Below are 25193 nucleotides of genomic sequence, written 5' to 3'. Positions count from 1 at the left end.
TGCTGCTGCATCCTCCTCCTCAATCCCCCCCCCCCCCCATTACTTACCCATGCAGAAAGGGCGGTTTGAAGTCCTGGCAGCTCCATCCCGCGTCACAGCCAATCAGCTACAATTTTTTTTTTTCAAAAAAAATTTTTTTCGAACGGGATTTTTTTTTTGCAGAGCAGGGGAAAGGTTACTGGCCACGAGCCAATATCCGATCGCAGCTGGCGAGTTGGCGACCGGGTTTGTCGAGCACTGTATATATATATAAATAAATATATGTGTATATATATAGTTGCATAATGAAGCCACTGTACAAATGAATGGGTGATGGGTGGGTATCGGGTCAGGGTGGCTTAACCCCTTAATTACCTTTTGCGGTTATTATCCGATAAGGTTATTAGGGGGTTATATGATATCTGAATGTAATTGCAATGTATTGGCTATGTATTGGCTATGTATTTTGTTGGCAACAAAGGACAAGGATTTTGCTGGCGACGGGGGCTTCTTATTGATGAGGTAAGTAGAACTTTATTTATTTTATTATGCTAGTTAATGTGTTTAATAATGGGCAAATAATCAATTATCCCTATTTGGATAATAGTTATTTGGCACATTATTGTACGGTATGTTTTGTGGGGGGGGGGGGGGTGGAATGATGTATTTAATGTATAGGTCAGGTTTATTTTTTTTACATATAGGGTTGGTTCCTTTTGTTCTGCGAGGGACCTCTGGAGACCACCTGCGGTATCCTCGGGCTTCTCACGGGTGTCAGGCTGGCGGGTCCATAGGGGACACCTGCGGGGAAGAACCATTGGCCCCACATCTGTGGGGGCACGGCAGACCCACAGGGACCACCCGTGGGTCTCCAGACCCCCGTGGGAACCACCCGAGGCCCCTCAGACACCTGTGGGTCTGACCCAGGGCCCCCAGACATCCGCGGGCCTACTGTGGGGACCCAATTGTGGCCCACGGTGACCCGCGGAGACCACCTGGTGGGCCATCGCGCCTGGCAGGACCCACCAACAGGCCTCCAGACCCTGTGTGAAACATGATGCTGGTATCCTGGGACTCACGTGGGCCTGGGGTATGAACCCTGTATGTAAAATAATAAATCAGGTATTTATGGGGGGGCACAGGGGGTGGGTTATGTATTTAATAAATATAATGATGTTTATTGTGGGGCAGTGTATTGTTTTTATTGTGGGTACTGGGCGTGGGGGGAAGGGGTATTGGCCCCAAGGGTATGTGGGTAGGCCGCCCGGCTGGGTATTGGGTGAGGGTGGTTAGGCCTCACAGGGTGGGGGGATAGTGGGGGAGGGTATGTAGGCCTCCCGAGTGGTGGGTGAGGGTGGGTTAACCCCTTAATGACTGTAGCGGTTAATAACCGCTATGGTGATTAAGGTGTTAGGGGACATTACATTGGCGGTTTTTATTCTTGTTTCTGTTTTGCAGCATCGGAGGAGGCATGGACGGTGATGAAGATGAGGATGGCCTTCATGGTGGCAGCCGGACAAGGGTGAGTGCAATATGTATTTAATGTATTTATTGTTCTTTATGTATTTTAAATGGGCACATTCACTATTATCCATATGTGGATAATAGTAATTTTGCCCATTACTGTATTGTATGTTTTAGGGGGGGTGTATTTATTGTTAAGTATTTGTGTTGTTGGATTTTTTTGGGGGGGCACAGAATTGGTACTGCAGGCCTGCGGGGAACACCCGAGGGCCCCCGCCGGCCTCTAGTATCATTGCTGTTCATCCCAAAAATGTGATATATTTAATGGGGGTATAGGGGTTGTTGGGGGCACAGGGGGTATATGTTGTTTATTGCAATGTTTATTGGGGGCAATTGTCCCCAATAAACATGCTATTATGCCTTAACTCCTTCATTGCCTTAGCGGATAGCCGCTATGGTAATGAAGCAGCATTAATGTATTTTAATAATATTGTGCGGAAGCAGGAGGTCCCCTGAGCTGAACCGCATTGATTTGTGGCTCAGGGACCCCCTGCTTCCCGAGTTACAGGCCCCGGTATGGGGCATCGGAGGCCAATGTCGCCGCCATCTTTATAGCGTCCAAGACACGACGTGGGCTCTATAAAGATGGCAGCGACACTTGCACCACAAATCAATGCGGTTCAGCTCAGGGGACCCCCTGCTCCCGCACACTATTATTAAAAATACATTAAGGCTGCTTAATTACCATAGCGGATAGCCGCTAAGGTAAGGAATGATTGTTTATTTATATATGTGTTTTACTCATAGTGTAGATGTGCAGAGGGTCTCCAGAGCTGAACCGCTTTGGTTTTAGGTCCGGGGACCCCCTGCTTCCCGAGATACAGGCCCCTTTATGGGGTTCCGGTATCCCTCTGCTTTGTTTACATTCCGCGGTCACGTGATCGGGACATTTAAATAAAGGGGCCTGTATCTCGGGAAGCAGGGGGTCCCCGGACCTGAAACCAATGCGGTTAAACTCCGGAGACCCCCTGCACATGTACACTATGAGTAAAAATTGTTTTGATATCTTTTTATTTTGCCGATGTTTGCGCAGAGAGAGTGGCGAATCTCTCTCTGCTGCAAACACATATCGGCAGAAACGGCCAATCGGCAGGTTATCGGGAGACATTCTGTTTCACCACCGGCTCATCGGCGTTTTGCTTTTGCAGTGATTCGCCAGAGATTCGGCCCTTATTGAATACTGCGAAGGCAAATCGCCAAAATCATGCCGATAGTGAACACTTGCCGAGAGCACTTTTTCGGCGCTTACTGCATGAGGCCCTTAGTCATTAAAGGTATCACCTGTCCCTTACTTTTGCTCTGTCTAATCTCTGGGCTAACATGGTACTATCCTTTATTCTCTGTCTTAGACAAAAGCAATGATACACAAACTCTAAACACAGACACATTGACATATATTGTACAGTACAGTGAAATATACAGTACCGACTTGCACAGTCACAAATGTACAAATTGGCACCCAAACCGACACAGACTTATATACTGCTCTATATATATTGCTGAAATAGTAAGTCTGTGCTTTTTTGCTTAGATTGGGGCTAGGCCTCTGTATCGGAATTAAAGGTAAAGTTCTACTTGAGTAAAACCTTCCTATTTCCCTTTTAATTCTAAGGCCACGTCCATGTTTAGTGCTTGCGGGCGGAGGCGCGCTTCCGCTCGGCACTGAGCCCCTATAGCTGCAATGAGAGCGGCTTTAGTAGGGGCTCGTCTACGCTTCAGCGCGCTTGCGGAACCGTAGGTCTTAGGAAAATTTAAAATGTTCCCGCTTGCCGGAGCGCAGGGCCGGTCACGTGAGCAGTTTGCCCAATGAGGGCAAACCAGCTCCGTGACGTCACTGGCCCGCCCCCCGACACGCCCCCGACACGCCTCCGGATGGCGCGCGGACCAAGGCCAGGGAAAGCACCGGCTTTCCCTCAGCCTCCGCGCGCCTCAGCAAGCAAGAAGGCACCCTGGACGCAGCCTAAACAGTAAGAACAAGTGTGTAGTGGCATGGACTTACATTGTAAGCGGTCCGGGGCAGGGATTTCCTTTCCAGTTGTCTGATTTTCCTTATTGTACTTATTGTATTATAATTCTCTGTACTGTAGTGTCTCTCTTGTAAAGTGCTGAGTACAGTTTGGGCGCTATATAAATAAAGGTATACATACATACTGTACATGGTCTTTGAAAATGGCTTTCTTTGCTATGAGTCCAAGTGAATGCTTCTTATGGACATAAAGCAAGTTATTTACTGTATCTCCCCCGACTGTAGGCTGGGTTTTTTGTCCCCATAAAAGCCTCTATGTACAGTACAGCATTCACTGACAGCTGCATATAAAAATAAATGACCGCTATGACATACTTGATTTTGAGTTCACTGGCAGATTGGATGTTTTTTTCCGTGACTTTTTAAAAAATGTCACCTTGGTACATTTTTTAAGAAATGCCTTTATCTGTGATTAATAAAAGCAGTATACAGTATGTTGTATATGCTAAAATATCTGTTATGCTGCTTAGAGTTCTAGGGGTCTAGCACTCAATTTGAAAAGCTTTGAAAATATATTTAATTATAAAACAAACATTAACAAAGGTAGAGAAGCTGTTCAACGGCAAAGTGCCTTCTCTCTATATATTAAAACTGTAGTATATTTCAGTATAAAATACCATCTGTTTGGAGAGGGGAAAAAACAATTGCAATTCAAAAAATTGTTTTATTTAAAAAAACATAATATTTTATGCACAGAAATACAGAAACATTTTTGCAGGTCATCTTAAATGTTGTTTTTCCCTTCTAAAAACTGTTTTGTAACTCAGCCCAGGTCACCATAACTTTGGAACTCCTGCTGCATAATTTCCTCTATTGGCCTTGAGCCCTGAACTATTCTATAATGAGAGCAGCAGCAGTACCATTCCCTGGTGCTTAGTGTACCTTTCTCGTGTGGGCATTTGGGCTTTATCTTGAAGTACTTGAACAAAAATTAAGAAACATGGGTGCATATTGTACAAAAGGGTTTTTGTGAAAGTGCTTTTCATGTATTGCAGCTTTGATATATGTTGCTAAAAAGAAATCCGTTACCTGTAGGTGAATTACTTTACACAAAGGACTAAGCTGTCTAGAGTAGACCTCTCAATATCTTAAGTATGTTGTGAAGTCCAGCATGACTCCAAAGTGCTACCATCAAAAGGTGAATCAACCATGAAAATAAATCTGACTTACTGATCATGTAACAACTTAACAAGCTCTTTCACCATAATAGTAACATACACAACGTCGTATAAATAGCCTAAAAACCCAAATCCGACATAACAGGTTCAAAAATGTTTTTCTTGTACTGTAGATGTTATCTTTACCTTTTCTTTTCCATCAGGAGCACATACTTTACTGTCAAAGTTTTCAGATATTTATTTTTGGGTTATTTTGCCGGACCTCTAATACATGATAACAATTGCAGATTAATGAAGAACTGCTTTATAGCGTAGCACAAATTACTGTTAATTGGGAACCAGTACTTGCCTCAATACTGGATAGGATTTCATGCCTATTTCATAATACAAGCCACATGTACTGTATATTCCTGGGAATTCTTTAATGTTCGTTTTTAAAAATTACAGCAACTACAGCTTTCATGTCTTTAATAATGTAGAAAAAAGGAAAAGATTGTGACCAGGAACATTATCTTATATTTATAGCCATGGCTGGTCCAGACTATCTTTCTGCCTTCCTGTCCTGCAAGTTCTGATAGCAACAGACAGTGACAGGCTACCCTGTTGGGTTAACGCCCCGTCATGCAGCCTCCCTGAGTGCAAGAGAGGTGGTGTCACCGGGTCTGTGTGCGCAGCCAATCGTGGTGCAGACCCTGTGCCCTCCCCTTTCTGCATTAGGGAGGATGCACTCCAAATTATAGAGTCTGTAGAGGTCCTTCCCTGCCGGGGAAGGGAGAGGAGCCCATCTCTGCCCCTCCAGGGGCTGAGTGAGCTCAAGATCTGTGCAGAGCCCAAGATCACTAAATATTATCTGCTAGCCTGCACCATTCAGGGGTCTGGAACCCATTCTCCACTATGATGCCAACGCTGTGATTTCACCTGCAATGGCTGCACCAATAAAGAGCCTTTTTTTTATATATTTCTGCCTGAGTAGCGGTCTATTAGGCAGAGGTATGGGAGAAAAGACTGTCATGGTGGGGACTGCCTCCAGCTCTCTGGAGGGAAGGGGGGAGGGAAGGAGGTGGGGGGAGGGGAAGCAGTGTGTGTACCTGGTAACTAAATTCATGTTAGAATGCACAAGTTCAAAAAGCCTCAATCAATAGCAATTTTATGGGGAAAAGCTACAGTAATTGCACTTGATACATTGCTCCCAGAAGTATATGGGCATCATTAAACACAGTCTCTGAATGGACAAGTGCAAAACAATTTGATCTCAATTTGCAAACAATTTGCGATATATTTAGAAAACTCAATGTTATTGAAATAATTAATTACATTGTGTATAAAAATGTATTCGTGTATTATTTAATTAATGTCTTAAAATTAAGTAATTCAATGATAATAAACTATTTCTCCTTGTATCAAGTTAATAATTAAATGAATTCAACTATTGGACCCCCAGAACTATTGGACCCCCAATTTTCCTCAGAACTATCAATATCCCATCCAGGAATCTTGTGAAGCATCTTTTCCCTTTCCCATGTAGACAGAGTAGGTGATCCCCTAATCCCTCATAGGACGGGTACCCCACCATGATCTCACTGTCCCAGGGCGGTTTGGGCATAGGCCTATGGGCAATTACATATTCCTGATACCGGGCCAGAATGGCAGAAGTCAGAACATCCGGCCACACCGTAGGACTATCGGTCTCAGGGCCAAGGTCATATCAGCCATGGCAGTGGCTGCTTGTTTACGGGTCAAACGTTCATTCATGGATTGGATAAAGGCAACAGTTCCTTTTACTGGAGCTATAGCGGTACTCACCAGAGAGGGAATCGAAGGCTTATCATCCACCCCAGCAATCACCGTAGGTGTAGCTTCATCACCAGAAGATATTGCGGGATCCTGTTGCAAGTCCAGGACCCACACCAGAAGGGTGTCGACAACCGACCATTGCATAGGGGTGCTGTCTTTGCCTTTGTCAGCTTCTGACGCATGGACGTCAGCACCGGAAGGTACCTCCATCTGTATCAGAGAGTCTCTGGATAGGCCTCGGGACACCTCCACGAAAGGTGGGCTCATCCGCCTCTCAGGTCTCAAGGTCGCAGACATCGGTTAGGGACTCCGCTGTCATGCAGAGTCGTTGGCACCATTCAGTCCGTCTCCAATCTTGGCTGGCATAAACACCATCTAAGATCGACGACTACTGGTGCAGGAAGAGGGTAGCTACACATCCGCAGGGGAAAGGCACTGGATCATTTTCGCATCCACAGTGTCAATAGGCAAGGCCTCTCCAGGCTCCTGCGCCTCTGGGAACATCGGTGCACCCAAGGCAGTCACCTTACCTGACATTTCGAGGGCTGGCTCTGGTTCACCAACCGTCTCTGGTTCCTCTGCGGGGACCGGGTCTGAAACAGGGTCAGCTTGCTCGATAGTCATTAGGACATTCAAATTCCCTTGGGCCTTATCTCGGGCGCATGGGCCTTCCGAAGCCTCCATACTTGAGGTAGTTGGGTTAGCAGCAGTAACGATTGCTCAAGCATTGGGGTCGGTCGCATCTTTCTGGGTGAAGTCCGTAGGCCGCAACAGCGTGGGCTTCAGGAAATGTGCTCCACAGCGAGCACACTGGACTCCCCAGACCAGGTCGCCACTTGGGAAGTCGCACTTGGGACAGAGGCATCGAAGGTACCTCTTCCCTTCCACGGTTACCTCCAAGAGTCCTCCTGGTAGTCTATAGTGGTCGAAGCCATTCGTTTCTGAACACACAGGCACAAGAGCAAAGGGTACCTCACTCCTTTCACTCGCCAGGCTCCGAAGAACTGAGGGTGTGGTCCGCTGCATCCGGTACCTCCCTTATTCTCCAAAGTCTTAAGGCATTGGCTAATGCTGTGTCCCCTCCCTCTGGTGGAGTTTAGAGGAGGGGCACTCAGTGACGTAGACGGGGCATGACTCTGACTCCTGGCTGAGCCAGTCAGATCACTTGGGTGGGGTTCTGGGTTTCGCACCAAACCCTTGCACGACTCTGCAAAAAGTTCACGTAGAGCCTGTTTGCAAGCAGCACGTGCGCTCTCCGTCCTTGGCCGGAGATGTCATTTTAGCTCATGTAACTCAAGTGGTGTATTCCCGGGCAAGGGAACCTCCATTTTGGCCACAATTCCTTCACAGACCATGCAATGACCGCGATTCCGACAGGAATCCGTTCCTTGTAGTTCCTCACAGCACATAGATTAGCAGTCTACCAAGAGTAGGTTGTACCCCAGGCTAGCACAGCTCTATCTCGATACACTGTATACAATTTTAGTCCATTTGAAGAACTCTGTGGTTCCATAGTCTGGCTACTGGCTAGTAGTACACTGGGTTCTTCCCTTTTTGTACTCTTACGCTGCCCCTCTAGGCTGCCAGTATCGCAGACCCTTGGAGAGGCAAGTTAACCAGAACACCTCATTTAGGCATCTCGATTACCCGCCTCAGGGCGACATAGAACAGCAATAGCCTTTGTATCTCCAGACCATTCACCCGATAGGGCCGTCTAGGTTGTTCTTTGCGAGGAACAGTATCCCCCTGACTACACCTAGCCTCCCTCCTTCATTAGCACTTGTTCTGGAAGCGTACCTTGTTACTTCCAGCTTTGTTTCGCTGAAAGCCTGTCCTGTTACAGATCTCAGCAGCGCCTCCAAATGTAACGATTTTCCTCCCACCTAGAGATTTGTCCATTACTACAGTGTATGGTGCATATACCTGCTGGCAACAGGTTGGCTGAGTCGTCCGTTGCTAGTAGTGGGGACACAGGACCAGGCTTTTTGGGGTTCATGCCCCACATATCTCTTTACCAGTGCAGCGCCTCCATTTGCCGTAGGCTCCAGGAACTGAAGGTGATCTCCCATGGTAGAACTTATTAGCTCTCTCCCTAGTAAGGTCACGCACCAGGCAGAAGGTATATAACAGGAACGTTTTTTTGTCTTCTGTACAGCACAGTTACACGGCAGGCTTCTGCCCGATGCAGTACTCTCAGCTCTCACTGAATGATGGTCCCTGGACTGTCACAACAGGCCAAGGGCCCCCGCAGCCATCCTAGCTCTACCCCACCTCCCTAGCAGAGGCAGAGGTATGGTCCACATGGGAAGGCCCCAATCTCAGGCTCCCAGTTGTGTGACCTGCCTTCCTCAGAGGGGAAGGACAACTACTAACTTTAGGACGGTGCTGCCCTTAAGTACAGACAGGAGGTGAGCACCCCGTCCAGCTACAACAGGATGTACCAACCCTGCTGTCACTCAAGTGAAGTACCAAATGGGAGGGGGGAAACCCCATTTTAACTACTGGCAGGCCTGCTTTTACCAGGGCATACTAGTAGCCAAAGGTGGCATGGCTACATTCTCAATATTATGCTTCCACACATTATTGATCTTAGATCCAGAAGAAATATCAATGAAAGGCACATAGCTGGCTGAATTGAACTTTCTCTTTCAGTTCCCTTTTTATATCCTCTTCACTGGAATGTTATTGTCGTCTACTTGACAGAGGGGTTGGGGCTAGGAGAAGTGGGTCTTCTGCGGTGAGATTGTTGTGAATGTGATTAATTTACAAACTCATTAACGTCCATCCGTTATACTTGCTATGACTGTTATTATGATGATGACTTTGGGTATTACTTATAGCTGGATCATCAGCAGTATCAACAGAACCACTTTTAACTGATTTAACTTGATCAGGTTTATCACCACCTGCAAAAATGTCGCCGTCACCATAATGACATCCACCCAAATTACGTTAATCTCTTCTTCCCACGCCTCTTCTTCAAATATTTATTCAAAAAACTATCACTGATATTTCTACTACTAGACATGTTAATTTAATTATTTTACTGCTGAGCGTTAAAGCAGGGTCCTTTGTCGCTCACCAATAGTGAACAAGTAAATAATTAGTAATTACTAAGATAGAAAAAAAGCCGCAGTATCGCACTAGATAAATGGATAGCTTGTCAGCCCAGACTGTCATTGACAAAAAAATTCTCTGAAAATGTTGAAGAACAGCAGCTTATCCTTGGGATGATTTTCACAGAAATATCAAGACTTGGTCATATAATAACAGTATAAATGCTGCTCTCTTTATTAATATTCGTTAATAATATACGCATTATTCTATTGTATACTCAATGTATACTCAATGGCATGGATGGCAGTTCCCCGTCGGTATTGCGGGGTACAGCGGCACAGTAGTTATGCCACTGCTGAAAAAGCTGTGTAATACGGAAGGCATACGCTTATAGGGATCCATGATAAAATTGACAGAAGCAAAATGTCATGTTATTTCCCAGAATCCCGGGCTACAGTGAAAGTACTGTTTGCTAAGAGATAATGCGGAAAAACAGGGTTGCAGGCCTGTCTGAGACGTGAATGTGCTCACAAGTGATATTTGTATTTGCTGTACACTGTATGGTGGAGGGTTTTCTAAATATCACTTTCGTCAGTTTTTTGACGCATCATAAAAGGGCCCGCTGGCTGGGGGGGGCCCGACCGGCCGGTGCTACAAATTTCCCCTGACCTCTGGCCATTCCCTGCTGCCGGTTGCGGGTGGGCCCTGGCTCTCAGCTGCCTGCAGAACCTTTTCTCTCTCTGTCCCACGCCACCGAGCTTCCACTGCTGGTACGTGACAGTGCGCCGGAAGTAAGTTTGGCCCTGTTTCCGGCATTCTGCTGACGTCAGAGCCACGTCGCGCTCAGTGGAAGCTCAGTGGCGTGGGACAGAGAGAGGAAAGGTTCTGCAGGCAGCTGAGAATCTGGCCCGGCCTCGAACGGCCGCAGGGCCTTGCCAGAGGTCGGGGAAATTTGCAGCGCCGGCTGGCCGGGCCCCCTTCGCCAGCGGACACGGCTTGACCCAAGGTAAGTCTGTATTTTTATATGTATTGGTGGGCTGTAATTGGGTAGGTGGGTTTTTTGCATGTATTTGATGGGTGGGGGAGGTTGTATATATTTGCGGGGTGGGAATTGTTTTTGGATGTTTTTGATGGTTGCAAGTTTTTTGCATTGGGGGGTGGGAAGGGGTTTTTTTTTTGCAGGGGGGGGGAGGAATCTGTCTGCGGCCCTGAGGGCTACACCAGTATAACAACTACAATTTTAAATAATAACAGGCATTATTTTAGCCAGTTGTGGGTATGAATAGACACCAAAGAAGCACACAGTTAACTTTAGTGGCTACAAATTCCTGCCACTAAACGTTGATATTGAGACCAATATTTTGAGGAAAATCACTCCTGCCAGGTTATTATTGAGTGTTTAGTTGGGAACTAGGGAGTGCTCTAGAGATGTGCGATTTGCCAAGTCAATATGCATTGCAATTTGCTTAATATGCTGGTTTGCTAATTTGCAAGCAATAGCATGAAATTTAAGAGAAAATCGCAAAAACATTCACAAAGCAAATTTGAAGACATTTGCACAACTCTAATTATGGGAGATCTTTAAACCAAATCAACTTTCTGCCTAGAGCATTAACTATTCTTATAGCTTTTGGCAAAACAGATAACAGTAGTCTTTGCTTAAGTTTTACATTTACAATAATGGTGTAGCTATTTATTTTTGCACTTAAATCTCTATTATACCTTATACATTAATCGAAGTTCCAAGCCAAGCCCTCTCAAAGAAGATCTGGTCAGAGGATGAAGAACCACTTGTTCACTCACCCCTGTATTAAAGTCTCAACAGTCACTGTGAGATGGCCACGTGCAATGTACTTGTAACACTGTTTCTCCCACCCAATCTCACATAGGGTCTCCTAGGGGAAATACTGCTCTGGTTACAAAGGTCTGGTTGGTGCATACCTGCTGGTAACAGGGGGCCCTGAGTCTTCTGCCTGATGGTAGAGGGGAATAATAGGAAAGGCTTCTGGGGTTGTGCCCGAATTCTACTTACAGGCACAGCGCCTCCATCTTGTGCAGCCCCCAGTGGTGTGGGGTGAAGCATCTGCAAAAGAACTTGTTCACCTCCTCCCAATATACGTCAGTCTCAGGCAGGAGGAATAGGTAAATACAGCAGTCTTTATTAGATTCCTCTTTAGCAGCAGTCTCAATCACAGCACTCAAAGGTATTCACCTTCAGGATGTCCCTGAACACAACTCCCAGCCAAGGGCACCGAGAAAGGTTCCAGCTCTTCCGCTATCCCCTGGTGGGATAGGAGTATGGGTCTACCCCAAACTCCCCTAAGGGAGGGCCTCAAGCCTACCAGAGCCCTGGCAGCTTGGCAAGGGTACCCTGTCTCTTTCAAGGTAGAGACCAACCGACTAAATAGGAAGTTGCCGTAAATTAAGCAAGCTCCAGCAGGCACCAATTGGACACAGAGCCTGATGACACTGCCTTCACTGACTCACTGCACTGCATGAAGTGGGGAAAACCCATGATTGCTCCTGGCAAACCTGCCCTTAACCAGGTATTACTGCCAGGAGGAGGGCAGACCTATAGCCCAAACCACACAGGGCTACATACTGTAGCAGGATTGGGGTGCACTTTTTCTGCCCATGGAAACAATTTAGCTCAAACCTTTTACCACACCCTCTGAGAGCTACTGTATTTGTGTCAAATGCATCAAATTTGCCAAAACATTGAAGACATTAAATATAAATGATAGAATATGAAATCACACACTGCACAGAGTTACTTGTAAACCTTTTATTATATTAATAATCGTGAAATATATACAGCTGGCATTTATTACGCATGTAATATCCATGCAATTTTAGTTTCAATTAAAAGTTAATGACAGAAGTGTTAAATGTTCAAGTTGTTCTGAAGGAATGCCTGAAGTATGATTGTATTGTACATCACGTTTTATTTCTAAACTAAAATGTTACTTTTTCTAAAAAAAAAAAGGATTCCATTTTAAAAGCAGGCTCTCAAATTGTAAATGTTTTTTGAAGGGCTCTGCCACTTTGTGTTAAGAAGAAAACAGTTTTCCCGTTGTTATATCCACTCAAGCCACTTTCATAGGACACCTTTACCATACTTTTATAAGATTTTAGTTTTTCAGTTAAAATGTCATAACATACGTCATCTTATCGATATTACACCTGTTTAAATACTAACATGATGCAAAATGATTAGACATCCTGAGGAACTCTGCAACCTGTTTAAGGTATTCAGCATTTCATGATTACTTTCACACAGGTAAGTGAACATTGCTTTGAAAAAAAGACAGCTGGAAAGGTGTAATTGATTCCTAGGTTCCTTAAGTGTTTCAGACTTCAAAGAGAATTGCGTGTAGGTGTAGGTCAACAGAGTAACCACATGATATATTTCAAGTCTCTCTGATGGCTTCACAGTGTAACAACAAAAATGGCCCTTCTTAAATTTGTATACTCTTTATTGGTTGAGCAAGTTCCCTGTCCTACAAAATGTGTGCTGTTTTTTGTTTTGCACATAATCCCTAACCAAATTGATTGAAATTATTAAAGATACCAAAAACGGAAGTACCCATATTTCAATCTAACTCACCCTTAATATTAATTTAGTTTCTTTTGATTCGTTCTGAAGGGTAGATGGGAGTGTGACTGAGTGTAACACACATTCAACATATTGGGTCACAGTAATAAGCAGTCTTCTGTAATAAGACACATTCTGGAGCTGGAGGACACTGCCTATTGAAGTTAAAAAAACGCTGACAGGTGTTTTCCATCTCCAGAATGTACTGTATCTGCAGAAGAAGGTTTAGCAAATATAAGCCATTATCCATTGGAATGGTAGCATAGCATAGTAGTGTCCTTAAAAACGGCAGGTTGTTGATTTGAAGAAGGAAGACGAAATGGTCATTCCATTTCTAGTCTAAGAAGAAATGAACAGTGAGCGTGCGGTGTGTCTGATTCCATGTTTTGGGGGATTTTATCAAACATATTATATACAGTTTTATATTATTATTAATGAAGGGAGCCTTAACGTGTTTTTTTGTTGTCTTTCTAAACATTTTTTTGTATTTTCGTTCTGGTTTTGCTAAAACTTGATTTGTTTGGTTTTGAATTCTTGCTAAATTATGAAAAATCAAAATGTGTTAGGAAATGCTGAAATTGCATAGAAAAGCTGAAAAGCTTCAAATATATGGTAAAAACACATTGAGATGAGCACCTGGTGTTTTTGTTTTGGTTCTAAACAATTTTTAGTTCTTGTTTCTAAAAATGTTAAGTGTTTCGTATTTGGTTTTGGAATGTACTGTAAGGGTTTGTCAATCTCTGACATCACAAACCAGGGTTTGTCCATCTCTAATTATTATTATTAGTATATATTATCTTACTGTAATAATGCTGTAAGTGAGCTTTCAAGAGCACATAAGTCACTACTCACTAGTAAAAATGAATTTATTTTGTGTGATTAAAAATACGATTAATAGAAAATTACAGTTTTTCCAAGTACCAGCATTTGAAAAAGAACTGTGCAACGTTTCCATTATTATATTAGTTTTAACTTACAGTACCTTTAAATAACTTCAAGTGTATTTTGAATGACTCGACTAACGTAGATGGTCCTCGGTCTTTATTTGCCACCTATGTATATGTTTTCCTATTTACAGTAATTTTCTATGAATACTGTAAGTAAACAAATCTGGCAAGTCTGAATTGTTTGGCTCAATCACTCAGTAAAACACATTCCCTGTCCTTGCTGTTATTAGGCAATGTTTTCTGAGATAAGGATGTGGTGTTAACGCTCCAGTTGTTCTTTTAAGTTAGGCCCACCAAGCAACTGCAAGTGCTTCTAGAATACTGTAATGTACTGTATACCTGATTAAATATAGTGAAAATTCAGGCGTATGTTTGGGGGGTTACTGTACATCTTTGAAAGTGTAACCTACTAACCTACTAACAAAATAAAAGATATGATGGGATAAACAAATCCAAAATGTTAGTATACAGTATTCAAGGAGATACTAAGTAACCTCTTTACTACTTATGACCACTGAATGTACACAGAAATATATATATTTATTATTGTTTTTTTATGGTATGATTATTTGTATTGGTACAAAGACCAAAAAAGCCAACTTTATCTAATAGGGTTCTATGTCAATCTTATAGGAGGGGAGCGGGGGTTGTTAGGTGTGTGGGAGTGGGGATAAGTTGATGGGTGTGGGTACACTGGGGATGGTACTTACATCCCCTGGGAGAGGGAGGTGAGGGTTAACCCCTACTTTCCATAGCTGACTCTTTGGTATGCAAGAAGGGGGTAGGTAATGTAATGTTAGGTATGCAATATTAAACCCTTTGCAGCACTTAGTGGCCAGCTTGCCATTCAGTTACCCACGACTTGCTGGCCATCGGGACTACTAAAGGACTAATAATAAGATATGTATGTTTTTAGTTACCTCATTTATTGTAGGCTGTTTATGTAGTATGTTAACTCCTTCAGTGCCTGGCGGTACTCCTTTGCAATGCATGGGTAGCCTCAGGCATCAGAAAGGTTCAATAATTTTCTGCTATAGGGTTCTTCTGTAAGTAATCCTGCTACTTAACTGTATGGTAGAACAGTGTGATATCTTTCTTATCACAGCCCAAACTCCACCTCCCTGAGATCCCCTCCATCCCTCAATGAGCAGCCACTTTACCTTTTGTTTCAACTTTTCCCAATATTCCCTTTAGAGTGCAAGCTCTCAAGAGCCGGGCTCTCATTAGCTTCTGTATCTGTTTGCGTTTGTTGCCCTTATTTGGTATGTCATATTGTTAATGTAATATAGCCTGTATATATATGTATTACTCGTTACCTCCATTGTACCGCACTGCAGTATATGTTGGCACTTTACAAAATAAACAATAATAATACTTTTTACATTTTAAAACGCTACCATTAATTTGTAATGTTAGCGACATTAACTAACTCTAGCAAAGGTAAATGGCTTTACAGTTTATTGAATAAGGGTCTAAATCGGGAAATTCAGCTTCACACTATGCGGAATAGATGGCTCAACATGTTGCTTTCCCTTCGGTTGACAGGCACACACCAGCCATTTATTTTGGTACTGAAATAGTTTAGTGAAAAAACATACAGCCACCAACCATTGTTAGGAGTCCCTTCACTTAGTGCCCCCTTTCCCACTCTAACATTAGACAAAACACTACAGTAACGAAAAACTCAGTTATTATTTTAAGAAGGTACTGTATCTACAAAACCACGTGACAGATTTGGCAACGGTCTGCAATCTGAGGCTACCTCATGTATTTTATCCAAGTTGTGTTGGGGGGATTGAATTGCATTAACCTCCAGTGAAACATGCACATTAGTATTCCTGATTTTATGAAGTGTGCAGTTTACTCAAACGTGGGGGTTGGTTTTACCATAACCCCCGGTATTAATTCGCTAGAAGAGAGACCATCAAATATTATTGAAGACAATGTCTGCTTGCATGCATATAAAGATGAAGTTATATTTAGCAATATATATTATGTACCATTTATCTACCGCAGTGTTTCCCAACTCCAGTCCTCAGGGAACCCCAACAGGTCAGGTCTTAAGGATATCTCTGCTCCAGCACAGGTGGCTTAGTCAAAATGACTGAGCTACTGATTGACCCACCTGTGCTAGAGCAGGGATATCTTTAAGACCTGACCTGTTGGGGTTCCCTGAGGACTGGAGTTGGGAAACACTGATCTACCAATTTTAATGTTTGTTTTAGAGTTTGAGATATTCTCAGGGTTTGCAAATATAGGCCCCAAAGTCTATCTATTGAAATTACAGAAGTATATATAAGGGATGTGAAAAGAAAAAACCAAGCGCAAATAATATCACAACAAATCAAAGGTAACACAGATGATATACTATCCTTAATGAGTGCAGCTCCTGACGTAGAATTCAAACCAAATTCAAACAGCAAAGAAGGAGAAACAGGTGCGCAAATCACATCAGGACATGGAAAAGAAAGTAAAAATACAAAATAGTGCAATATTGTCTACTCCAATAAAATAGCTTCAATACTGGAGTTTCTATAGAATTTGCACTCACGTGTTTAACGTAAAATGAGAGCGTTGTGGTTGTTCAAAGTTACCAACTTATGTCTCCAGACAGGTACTCCAGGTCCACATAGAGGGGGGGAAATTCCATATACAAAAGAGGGAAAGCAAAATAGTATAGTACTGTTTTTAATATTAAAAACACAAAGTATTCCACTTACATAAGTGCCTTTGTTTGAGAGCATTCAGACCACACTGGGTCATACGGTCAGACAAGGTATTCACAGCAAAAGCATCCGCTCCACGGCCGTCACAGCAGGTACTGGGCTGATTAAAGTTGTCCTCCACTCTAGATGTCATCAACAAGGGCTCCTTAGTAGTCACTGATATCGCCCAACACGTGTTTCACCTGCAAAGTCTTCATCAGGGGCTTATATTAAGTCTATATTAAGTCTTATAGATAAGCCCCTGATGAAGACTTTGCAGTGGAAACACGTGTTGGGTGATATCAGTGACTACTAAGGAGCCCTTGTTGATGACATCTAGAGTGGAGGACAACTTTAATCAGCCCAGTACCTTCTGTGACAGCCGTGGAGCGGATGCTTTTGCTGTGAATACCTTGTCTGACCCTATGACTCAGGGTGGTCTTAATGCTCATAAACAAAGGCACTTATGTAAGTGGAATACTTTGTGTTTTTAATATTAAAAACAGTACTATACTATTTTGCTTTCCCTCTTTTGTATATGGAATTTCCCCCCCTCTATGTGGACCTGGAGTACCTGTCTGGAGACATAAGTTGGTAACTTTGAACAACCACAACGCTCTCATTTTACGTTAAACACGTGAGTGCAAATTCTATAGAAACTCCAGTATTGAAGCTATTTTATTGGAGTAGACAATATTGCACTATTTTGTGTTTTTACTTTCTTTTCCATGTCCTGATGTGATATATTAGGGATGGGCATGTTTGCAGGTTCATGTTCTGATCTTCATGGATTCAGCATTTCATAAGAACTCAGTCGAGCAGTTGGAAAATTCAACATCAGATTTGAGCTCCTTGGATTCGTTTTTTTTTTTTTTAATGTTTTTGTTGCATTTTTGGAGTAAAATTGTGAACCTTAGAAAAGTCCTAAAATGTTTGTGAAAAGTTTGTTTGTTTTTCCAAAGTCTAAATGGTGATGAATTTTAAGAGCCAATAAGAAAATAGTTCTTACATCAATACGTTTTCAGAAAAACAGTTGCTGAAGAATTTCCCCATTCTCAATGCAATCACTATAAAAACGAATTGTTAAAGCACATTGTACAAATATGTTTGAACACAATCAATGGAAATGAAAATGTTAAAGCTGTATTGTTGTGTGGGTATTAAAAGGTTTAGATTAGTGGTGTCCAAACTCAGTCCTTAAGAGCTACCAACAGATCAGGTGTTAATGATATCCCAAATTCAGCACAGGTGGCTCAATCAAAATGACCAAGCCGCTGATTGAACCACCTGTGCTGAACTAGGGATATCCATAATACCTGGCCTGTTGGTAGCCCTTGAGAACTGAGTTGGAGCATAATTGTTTTAGATGGACATGTTGTGATGGGGTTAAGTAGGTAATACAGAATTTGTGATGTTTATGCTGTTCAACGTGCCAGGAGACCACAAAAACTACAGAATATCAAAAGAAGATGTACAAAAGAAGGGCATAAGAATGTGGTTTAGGGGGAAAGATTTAGTAGACTAGAAAAAGTAAGGTGACTTGGGAAGTATAAATAAGTATGTTAACAACTAATGGCAATACAAAATGTAATACCGAGTATGAATACAGACTTGTACAGTAAGTGTAAATGTAACTTAAAAGCCCGTTTTTCTAAACCCAACCTGTCCTTAATACCAATATTTTTTATTTCTGAGGCTTAGATGGAAATGTGACTGTATTACACAAAGTCAACATATTGGGCGATATTACTAAGCAGTCTTCTGTATCAGGACAAATACTGGAGCTGGAGGACACCTTACTGTCTATGGAAGTCAATGAGATGACAGGTGTCTTTCAGCTCCGGAAGCTGTCACATGGCAGAAGGTTTGGAGCATGCATGCAAGTCAGTTCTTTAGAAGCATTTTAGATTTATTTTGTGTGATTGAAAATACAACTAGTAGAAAATTAATTTTTCAAGTGCTGGCATGGCACGAAGAACTGTACAACATGATTTCATTCATTTTCAATTATAGAAAAGTGCATTTTTTAACAGGTCTGCTACAGTAGATGGTCCAGTCTTTGTATGACATCAGTGTATGTTTTCTTATTTCATTTGTCCATGAAAAAGTAGCAAAATCAGACAAGCCCAGATTCTATGGCCCTATCACTCAGTAGAACACATTCCGTTTTTACAGTTATAAGGATTGGTTGTTTGCGGACATATGGATTGGGTGTTAAGGCTCCATTTGTTCTTTTCTGTTAGTCACCCCTCCGCAGGTTCAAATGCTTCTAGAAAAGAGGAAAGTATATCCCTGGATAGCAAGTGATTCAGAGAAAGCGTCATTTCTTCTTGCAATATTTTGTGAAATAAATCAGATGGTAAAAGATTGTGAAACAAAGAGTTGAACAGAGCCCCAAACTACATTATACAGAATGTATCTGGCTTGTAAATGTATGGACTCTAGCCATGTGTCTACAGGTGTGCCAACAACTATTCTATAACTTGCCTTAAAAGGGGGCTATCACCAACAAAATTTCAGTGACATTTCTGCAGAGACTAATGGCCCATCGGATTAACACCACATGGGTTCCCTGGCAGTCCCATTCAGTTTGAATGGGACTGCCAGAAGCCCCCGCTGTTAATCCGATGGGCCATTAGTCTGTCTGCAGAAATGTCACTGAAATGTTGCAGCATGTACCCGGGGCTTGTTGGTGATTGCCCCAGATTTGCTTTAGAATACTCGTCAGCACTACAGTAGGCAAAATGTTTATTTTACAGAAGTACTGAAATGTACACCTGATTAAACATAGTCAGTGTAGTTGTATATTGGGGGAACACTATTAATAAAATCAAAGATATGATGGGATAAACAAATCCACAATAATCATTAATAGTTTGTTGCTAATGGAAAAGTTAGATGCTTAATTTATCAATTAAGGCTGTCTCTTTATTGTTGCTGAGGTAAATCTATTTCAATCTAAATAGGCCGTTTCTAGGATGAAGAAACACAATACATTTTATCCAAAATGTTTATTTTAAAAAAGTGTCTAGAAAACAAATATGCATCATTCTCTTTCTTCGAGTTGCCCAAAAAGCTGCTATATGCAGCCTCACTCTCACACTTAACATTCAAACATATAAAAATATAAACATTTACAATATATTCACATATTCTACAAAATTATTATCAAAAAGGCACATTGAGGGTTTTGCTATGTGGAGTACGCTGTGAAAATATACTGTATTTTCTTTGTGCATTTAAAAAAGTTCAGTATCTATGTTGTCGCACTCCCATAATCCCCCGCTCTTTTGCACATATCCCCATAAGAAAATTTGACCATTTATAATTAGAACGTAAAACTGACAAGCATGTACCAGGAATGTCTGAAGGCACACATATTTAGCTCATATATTGCATACTTTGGCTTTTCTCAGCTAAGTTTTGTCTGATGAAACTCCCATGTTTTCATTGTCATTTCAATACAATAATGAAATACCCTTGTGAACTGGAATACTTGGTAAGGCACCTGAGATTCTGGCAAATTCATAAAAAAAAAAAAACTGTTAAAGAATACTGTATATTTTTTGGTTGAAATGGCTTAAGCAGGAATGTGCATTGAATCGTTGTAGTTTTATATCCTAAATTTCAAGGAAACTTCTCATATTTAGTGACCATATGCTTCTTACTGTAACTGCTGTCATCTTGAAATGTTTCCTGTAGTGTTTCTGCTCCTTATGGAAAACTTCACATTCAAATTGCGTAATACACTTTAAAATTGTTGTTTTTTGGTAATGATTAGTTCTTGCATAGTTTTGTTTCTTTGGTAGAAATATCTTTGGATTGCTCATACCCTGGAACAGGAGCCCTGAATAAACTTGTTCAGCCCTGGTAAACATCTGTTGACTGAAGATTCTCAGTGTGCTATACAGCAACCAGATTCCTCATGCTTATGAAGGAGGGACATTCTGGAGAAGGTTTTGGAACAGTTCTTGCATTGGTATTTCTTCACATCAGAATGGGTTTGCAGGTGAGCTCTTAAATTAGATCTGTCTGCAAATGCTCTGTTGCAATGTGGACATGAGAAAGGCTTTTCTCCTGAGAAAGAGAAACAGACATTTGTATTCAGCACATGATTAAATAAAACAATCACTTTTTTTTATATTTGTGTGCAGTATAGTAATTGGTTTAAATCTATTGCCAAATGACCCAATGAAAAGAGGGCTTCCAGAAAATGCAGCATGACTGCACAATTGATCATGGCAGGCAGTTTTGTAACACAATATTGCTTGATTGACCTCTCCCTTGCCAACTGGACCTGCAGTGCAATTTGAAGTCCAGCAGGGAGGTGAAGGGTATAGTATTCTGACTGACTGAATAAGCAATACATTACTTGATTACATACATTGGAGCCCAACATTTTTCATTCATTGTATTCGGATTTCATATTGTTTTGGTGACGGAGGCAGGCTTGAACCTTCATATCTGAGAAAAAAGTTTACTTAATATTAGTGGCCAAAATACGAGTCTCTACTTGCTTATTCTGGTGACCTAGATTTGTTGTGCTTCTCCTAGTAATTAGAATGGTTATCCATCCAACAAGCCAAATTGTACATTATGCCTATATAAAAGTGAAACACCTCCAGAAGCTAACCATATTATTTGAATTTATTTTTTTTATTGCATTTTGCAGAAATGTATATTCAAGCCACTTAGGCACTGTTTAGACAATACAAATAGTAGTCAGCAAATGCTGCATCATCCAAATGTGTCAGTTGGGTGCATAACACACTTAAAAAAAAAAAAAAGTACAAACAGCAAATACATTGTTTGTTGCTCAGCTTAATTAAAGCAGACAATATCATTTTGAACAAACTGTTTATGGCACAATAAATGCAGCCTCTTACCAGTGTGAGTTCTGATGTGTCCTTGCAGTAGCCAGGGTCTGGAGAAAGCCTTTCCGCAGATTTTGCAGACACAGGGTAACGTGTGTGTCCTAATATGCATCTTCAGTGCTCCCAGGCTCACATATTCCTTTTCACAGTACTTGCAGCTAAATGATTTCCTAGATTGTGCATCACAGTGCAACTGTTTGTGCTTTGCCAGTCCAGAGAAAGTAGAATAGGTCTTATTGCATAAACTGCATTGGAACTTTTCAGCTTCTATTGAATGGGGGTCAGAAAGCTTGGACTGGATTCTCTCTTCTTCATCACTGATGGGGCTTTCTGAGCCGCTGTGGTCTTTAGATGAAGTGTCTGATTGTGGAGGGGGGCTGGTTCGTCCTAAAGATGAAGGGTATCCTGACAGAGGAGAGAGATCATTGGGCAGTGGGGAGGGAAGCAGCCCAGTCCAGACAGTAATAGGGTTGTATGCCACGGAGCTGAGGATTTCTGGCTGCGGTATAACAGGCAATTGGTATCTTTCATACAGGAAAGGGGAGATAATCACTAGGAAGGCAAAAACACAAAAAGCAGAGAAGTAGTAAGTCATGATAATGACATTAAAATTAAAAAGGTGCATTGACATTAAAAAGAAAAAAAGTGCAATACTAATAATGCATGCTGTTAAAACTATAGTAATAGGTCCATAACACAACAGTACACATTTCATATGTGCCCATGTTATTTTCAATAACTTTATAATTACTTAACATAAGTTAATGCTGCAACGGAGAATCTGCAGTCAATACATTAAATACGGTTATTTTACCTGCCTGAATGTTTAGGGCTGGGGTATTTCTAATATCTACTAAATAAAGTAGTCAGCCACTTCACAAGTGTTTTATTTAACTTTCACGTCTAGTTTCTATTGCAAGATACTCATATGTGTGCTTTCAATATCTTGCAATGTACAAACTTTCTTCATTTCCCACTGTTAAAAAGAAGACACGGATCTTTTCTAATGGTAACTCCATGCTCTGCTGTGTTTTGCAAGCCCTAGTGGCACTCATGGCGTTAAAGTACAGCAGAACAATTAGCACTTTTCTCTATTACCTGTATGATTGTCCAGTTCCCCATAATTGGGCTTTTTGGAAGAGTTGAAGTGTTTCTTGACCAAGAAGGATCGTGGCATTTTCAGTAATGAGGGTTATTTCCTTCTCCCTAGGTCCCAGTGCTTGCTAAGTAACGGTCCCCGGACAGAAGGAGTGCACAGGCACAGCGAATCCCTCCCTGCCCGTACACTGATCCCTATAGCATTGTCTGAACGCTGAGTCCATACACTGGAGTGGAAGTGGCAGTGCAGGGACTCCTTGAAAAGTGCTGTAAATAGCTGCTAGTCAGGTGCAGAAGGGGAGGGACCTTGACTCCTCCTCCAATCATTTCTTAAATCGCTCCAAGCAATTTCACAGATTGAGCATGCTTTCTTGGGAAGTTTTTTTTTTTTTTTTTGGGGTGAAGGATCCAATCGTTTAGCTAAGAGTTAGAAGGTGTCTCAAGTTTCAGATCCTCCCACTGGGACAGTTGTGAACAGAGGAAGACTCTGCTGTCAAAGTGAGTGATTATGGTTCAAAGAAGCTTGGAATTCTCTCCTAGGCAAAAAAAAAAAAAAAAAAAGGCCGGTTACAAGAGCTGACACAGTTTACTTGATCTGACTTCCCTAGTAAAGAAGAGAATGGAAATAAATTAAAATGGGATCTTCAGCTTCCCTTCACACTGCTGTGAGAAGCTCACGAAGTATGGCTCAGGAAAATACACCAGGGAGGGGTTTGAGTGATCTCTTTCGATCCACAGGGACATTGTAAACTAAGTGTTACCGCACAGGAATGCTGGAGATGTAACTTTTATCAAGCAGTTTTATTTGTAACAAGTCAGGGCTAAGGTATTTCAAATTCTTCCTATAACAACCCACCAAACACTATCTATAATCCACTAAAACGACAATACATTGATTTTCCAGGAAGGAACCTGTTATTACTTAAAGAAATGGTAACATGCATTTAATTAAAATACCAGGATGCACAAGCTTTGTACCTGTCTAGTGCTGCAGGGTCTCCACACACTGCATGGTTTTATAGCATACTAGCTGAGAGACCTGGCGTTGCCCGGGAGTACAATTTCCCGCTCCCCCCTCTCTCTCCACTCCCCCTGTCTGTTTCTCCGCTCCCCCCTCGCTGTTTGTGTTCCCCCCCCTGCGCAGCTCCGTCCCCCCCCCCTACAGTGTTCTACACACACACACACACACACACACACACACACACACACACACACACACACACACACACACACACACACACACACACACACACACACACACGGTCCCCCACACACACTGTCCCTCCACACACACACATTGTCCCCCCCCACACACACTGTCGGCCTTCCCACCACACACACACACACCGTGTCCCCCCCACACACACTGTCCCCCCCCACACACACACACTGTCCCCCCCCACACACATCCCCCCCCACACACACACTGTGGTCCCCCCCACATACACACTGCCCCCCCACACACACACACTGCCCCCCCACACACACTGCCCCCCCACACACACACACTGCCCCCCCCCACATGGTCCGCCCCCCCCACACGGTCCACCCCCCCACACACACTGTCCCTCCCCCCCCCCACACACACTGTGCCCCTCCCTCCCCCCACACACACACAAAGCCCCCTCCCCTGTTACAGGACCACAAAGCCCCCTCCCCTGTATTCTTCCGAAGGTACGGACCACAAAGTCCCCTCCCCTCTGCCAGGACTCACAGCACTGCTCCTCTCTCTCGCGCTCCTCCGATTGTCGCGCGCCTAGCCCTTCTCTGCTCTCCCTCCTCCCGTCAGGGGAGTGCTGCGCATGCGCCCCCTCTCTGCACCGGTGAGCGCGAGCCACCGGGAAGCTTGCAGCAGGGAAGGTACGGGGCCTGTCCGGCGGAGGGGGGAGAATGACGGTCACCAAGAGGGGGGAAGGTGAGCTGCGGTCCGGCTGACGGGGGAGAGTGACGGCCACCGGGAGAGGGGGGGGGGGGGGTGGTGTGTGTGTGTGCTCACGGTGTGCGGTGTTGGTCAGAGGCGCACGCGGTCACGGTGTGAGGAGATTGTGCGTGTGTGTCTCTTCTCCCTGCCTGGCTCCTCCCTGCCTGGCCCGCAGGCCAATGAGCTGTCCAGCAGACATAAACACACAAACATTATTTGAGACATATATATATATATATATAGAGAGAGAGAGAGAGAGAGAGAGAGAGAGAGAGAGAGAGAGAGAGAGAGAGAGAGAGAGAGAGAGAGAGAGAGAGATCGATCAGGACCACCTGCACTGATTATATGTGTGTTTATATATATATATATATATATATATATATATATATATACACACATTTTTTTTTATACCAGTGCCCTATATTTTTATTTGCTATAAGGTGGAGGGTTTTCACTCACCTTTTCACCCACCATAACCTAAATAATGTGTGGTGAAAACCTAGCCAAGTCTTAAATTGCAAAGCCAGAGCAACCAACCTCACACTGATTAGACCC

At 42.8% G+C, this 25193-nt stretch overlaps 1 protein-coding gene across 2 annotated transcripts; it reads right to left on the bottom strand.

Annotated features, from left to right (window-relative positions):
- Positions 1-19739: 19739 nt before the first annotated feature.
- Positions 19740-23009, bottom strand: SNAI2 (snail family transcriptional repressor 2). Of its 2 annotated transcripts, none has more exons than XM_075584475.1 (3): positions 22718-23002; positions 21632-22171; positions 19740-20822 (listed from the first exon to the last, which is right to left on the bottom strand). In XM_075584475.1, exons 1-3 carry the CDS (start codon positions 22794-22796, stop codon positions 20641-20643), a joined length of 801 nt encoding a protein of 266 aa, XP_075440590.1. In that variant the 5' UTR covers positions 22797-23002; the 3' UTR covers positions 19740-20640. The 2 variants fall into 2 exon arrangements, with proteins under 2 accessions (XP_075440590.1, XP_075440591.1); XM_075584476.1 differs by lacking the exon at positions 19740-20822 and adding an exon at positions 20865-21209 and having other exon boundaries at positions 22718-23009.
- Positions 23010-25193: the final 2184 nt, after the last annotated feature.

The sequence above is a fragment of the Ascaphus truei genome, chromosome 2 (assembly GCF_040206685.1).
Source record: "Ascaphus truei isolate aAscTru1 chromosome 2, aAscTru1.hap1, whole genome shotgun sequence".
In the NCBI taxonomy this organism is placed as follows: Eukaryota; Metazoa; Chordata; class Amphibia; order Anura; family Ascaphidae; genus Ascaphus; species Ascaphus truei.
The sequence above is the reverse complement of the archived record's forward strand: the minus strand, read 5'-3'. Positions and strand labels throughout refer to the sequence as shown.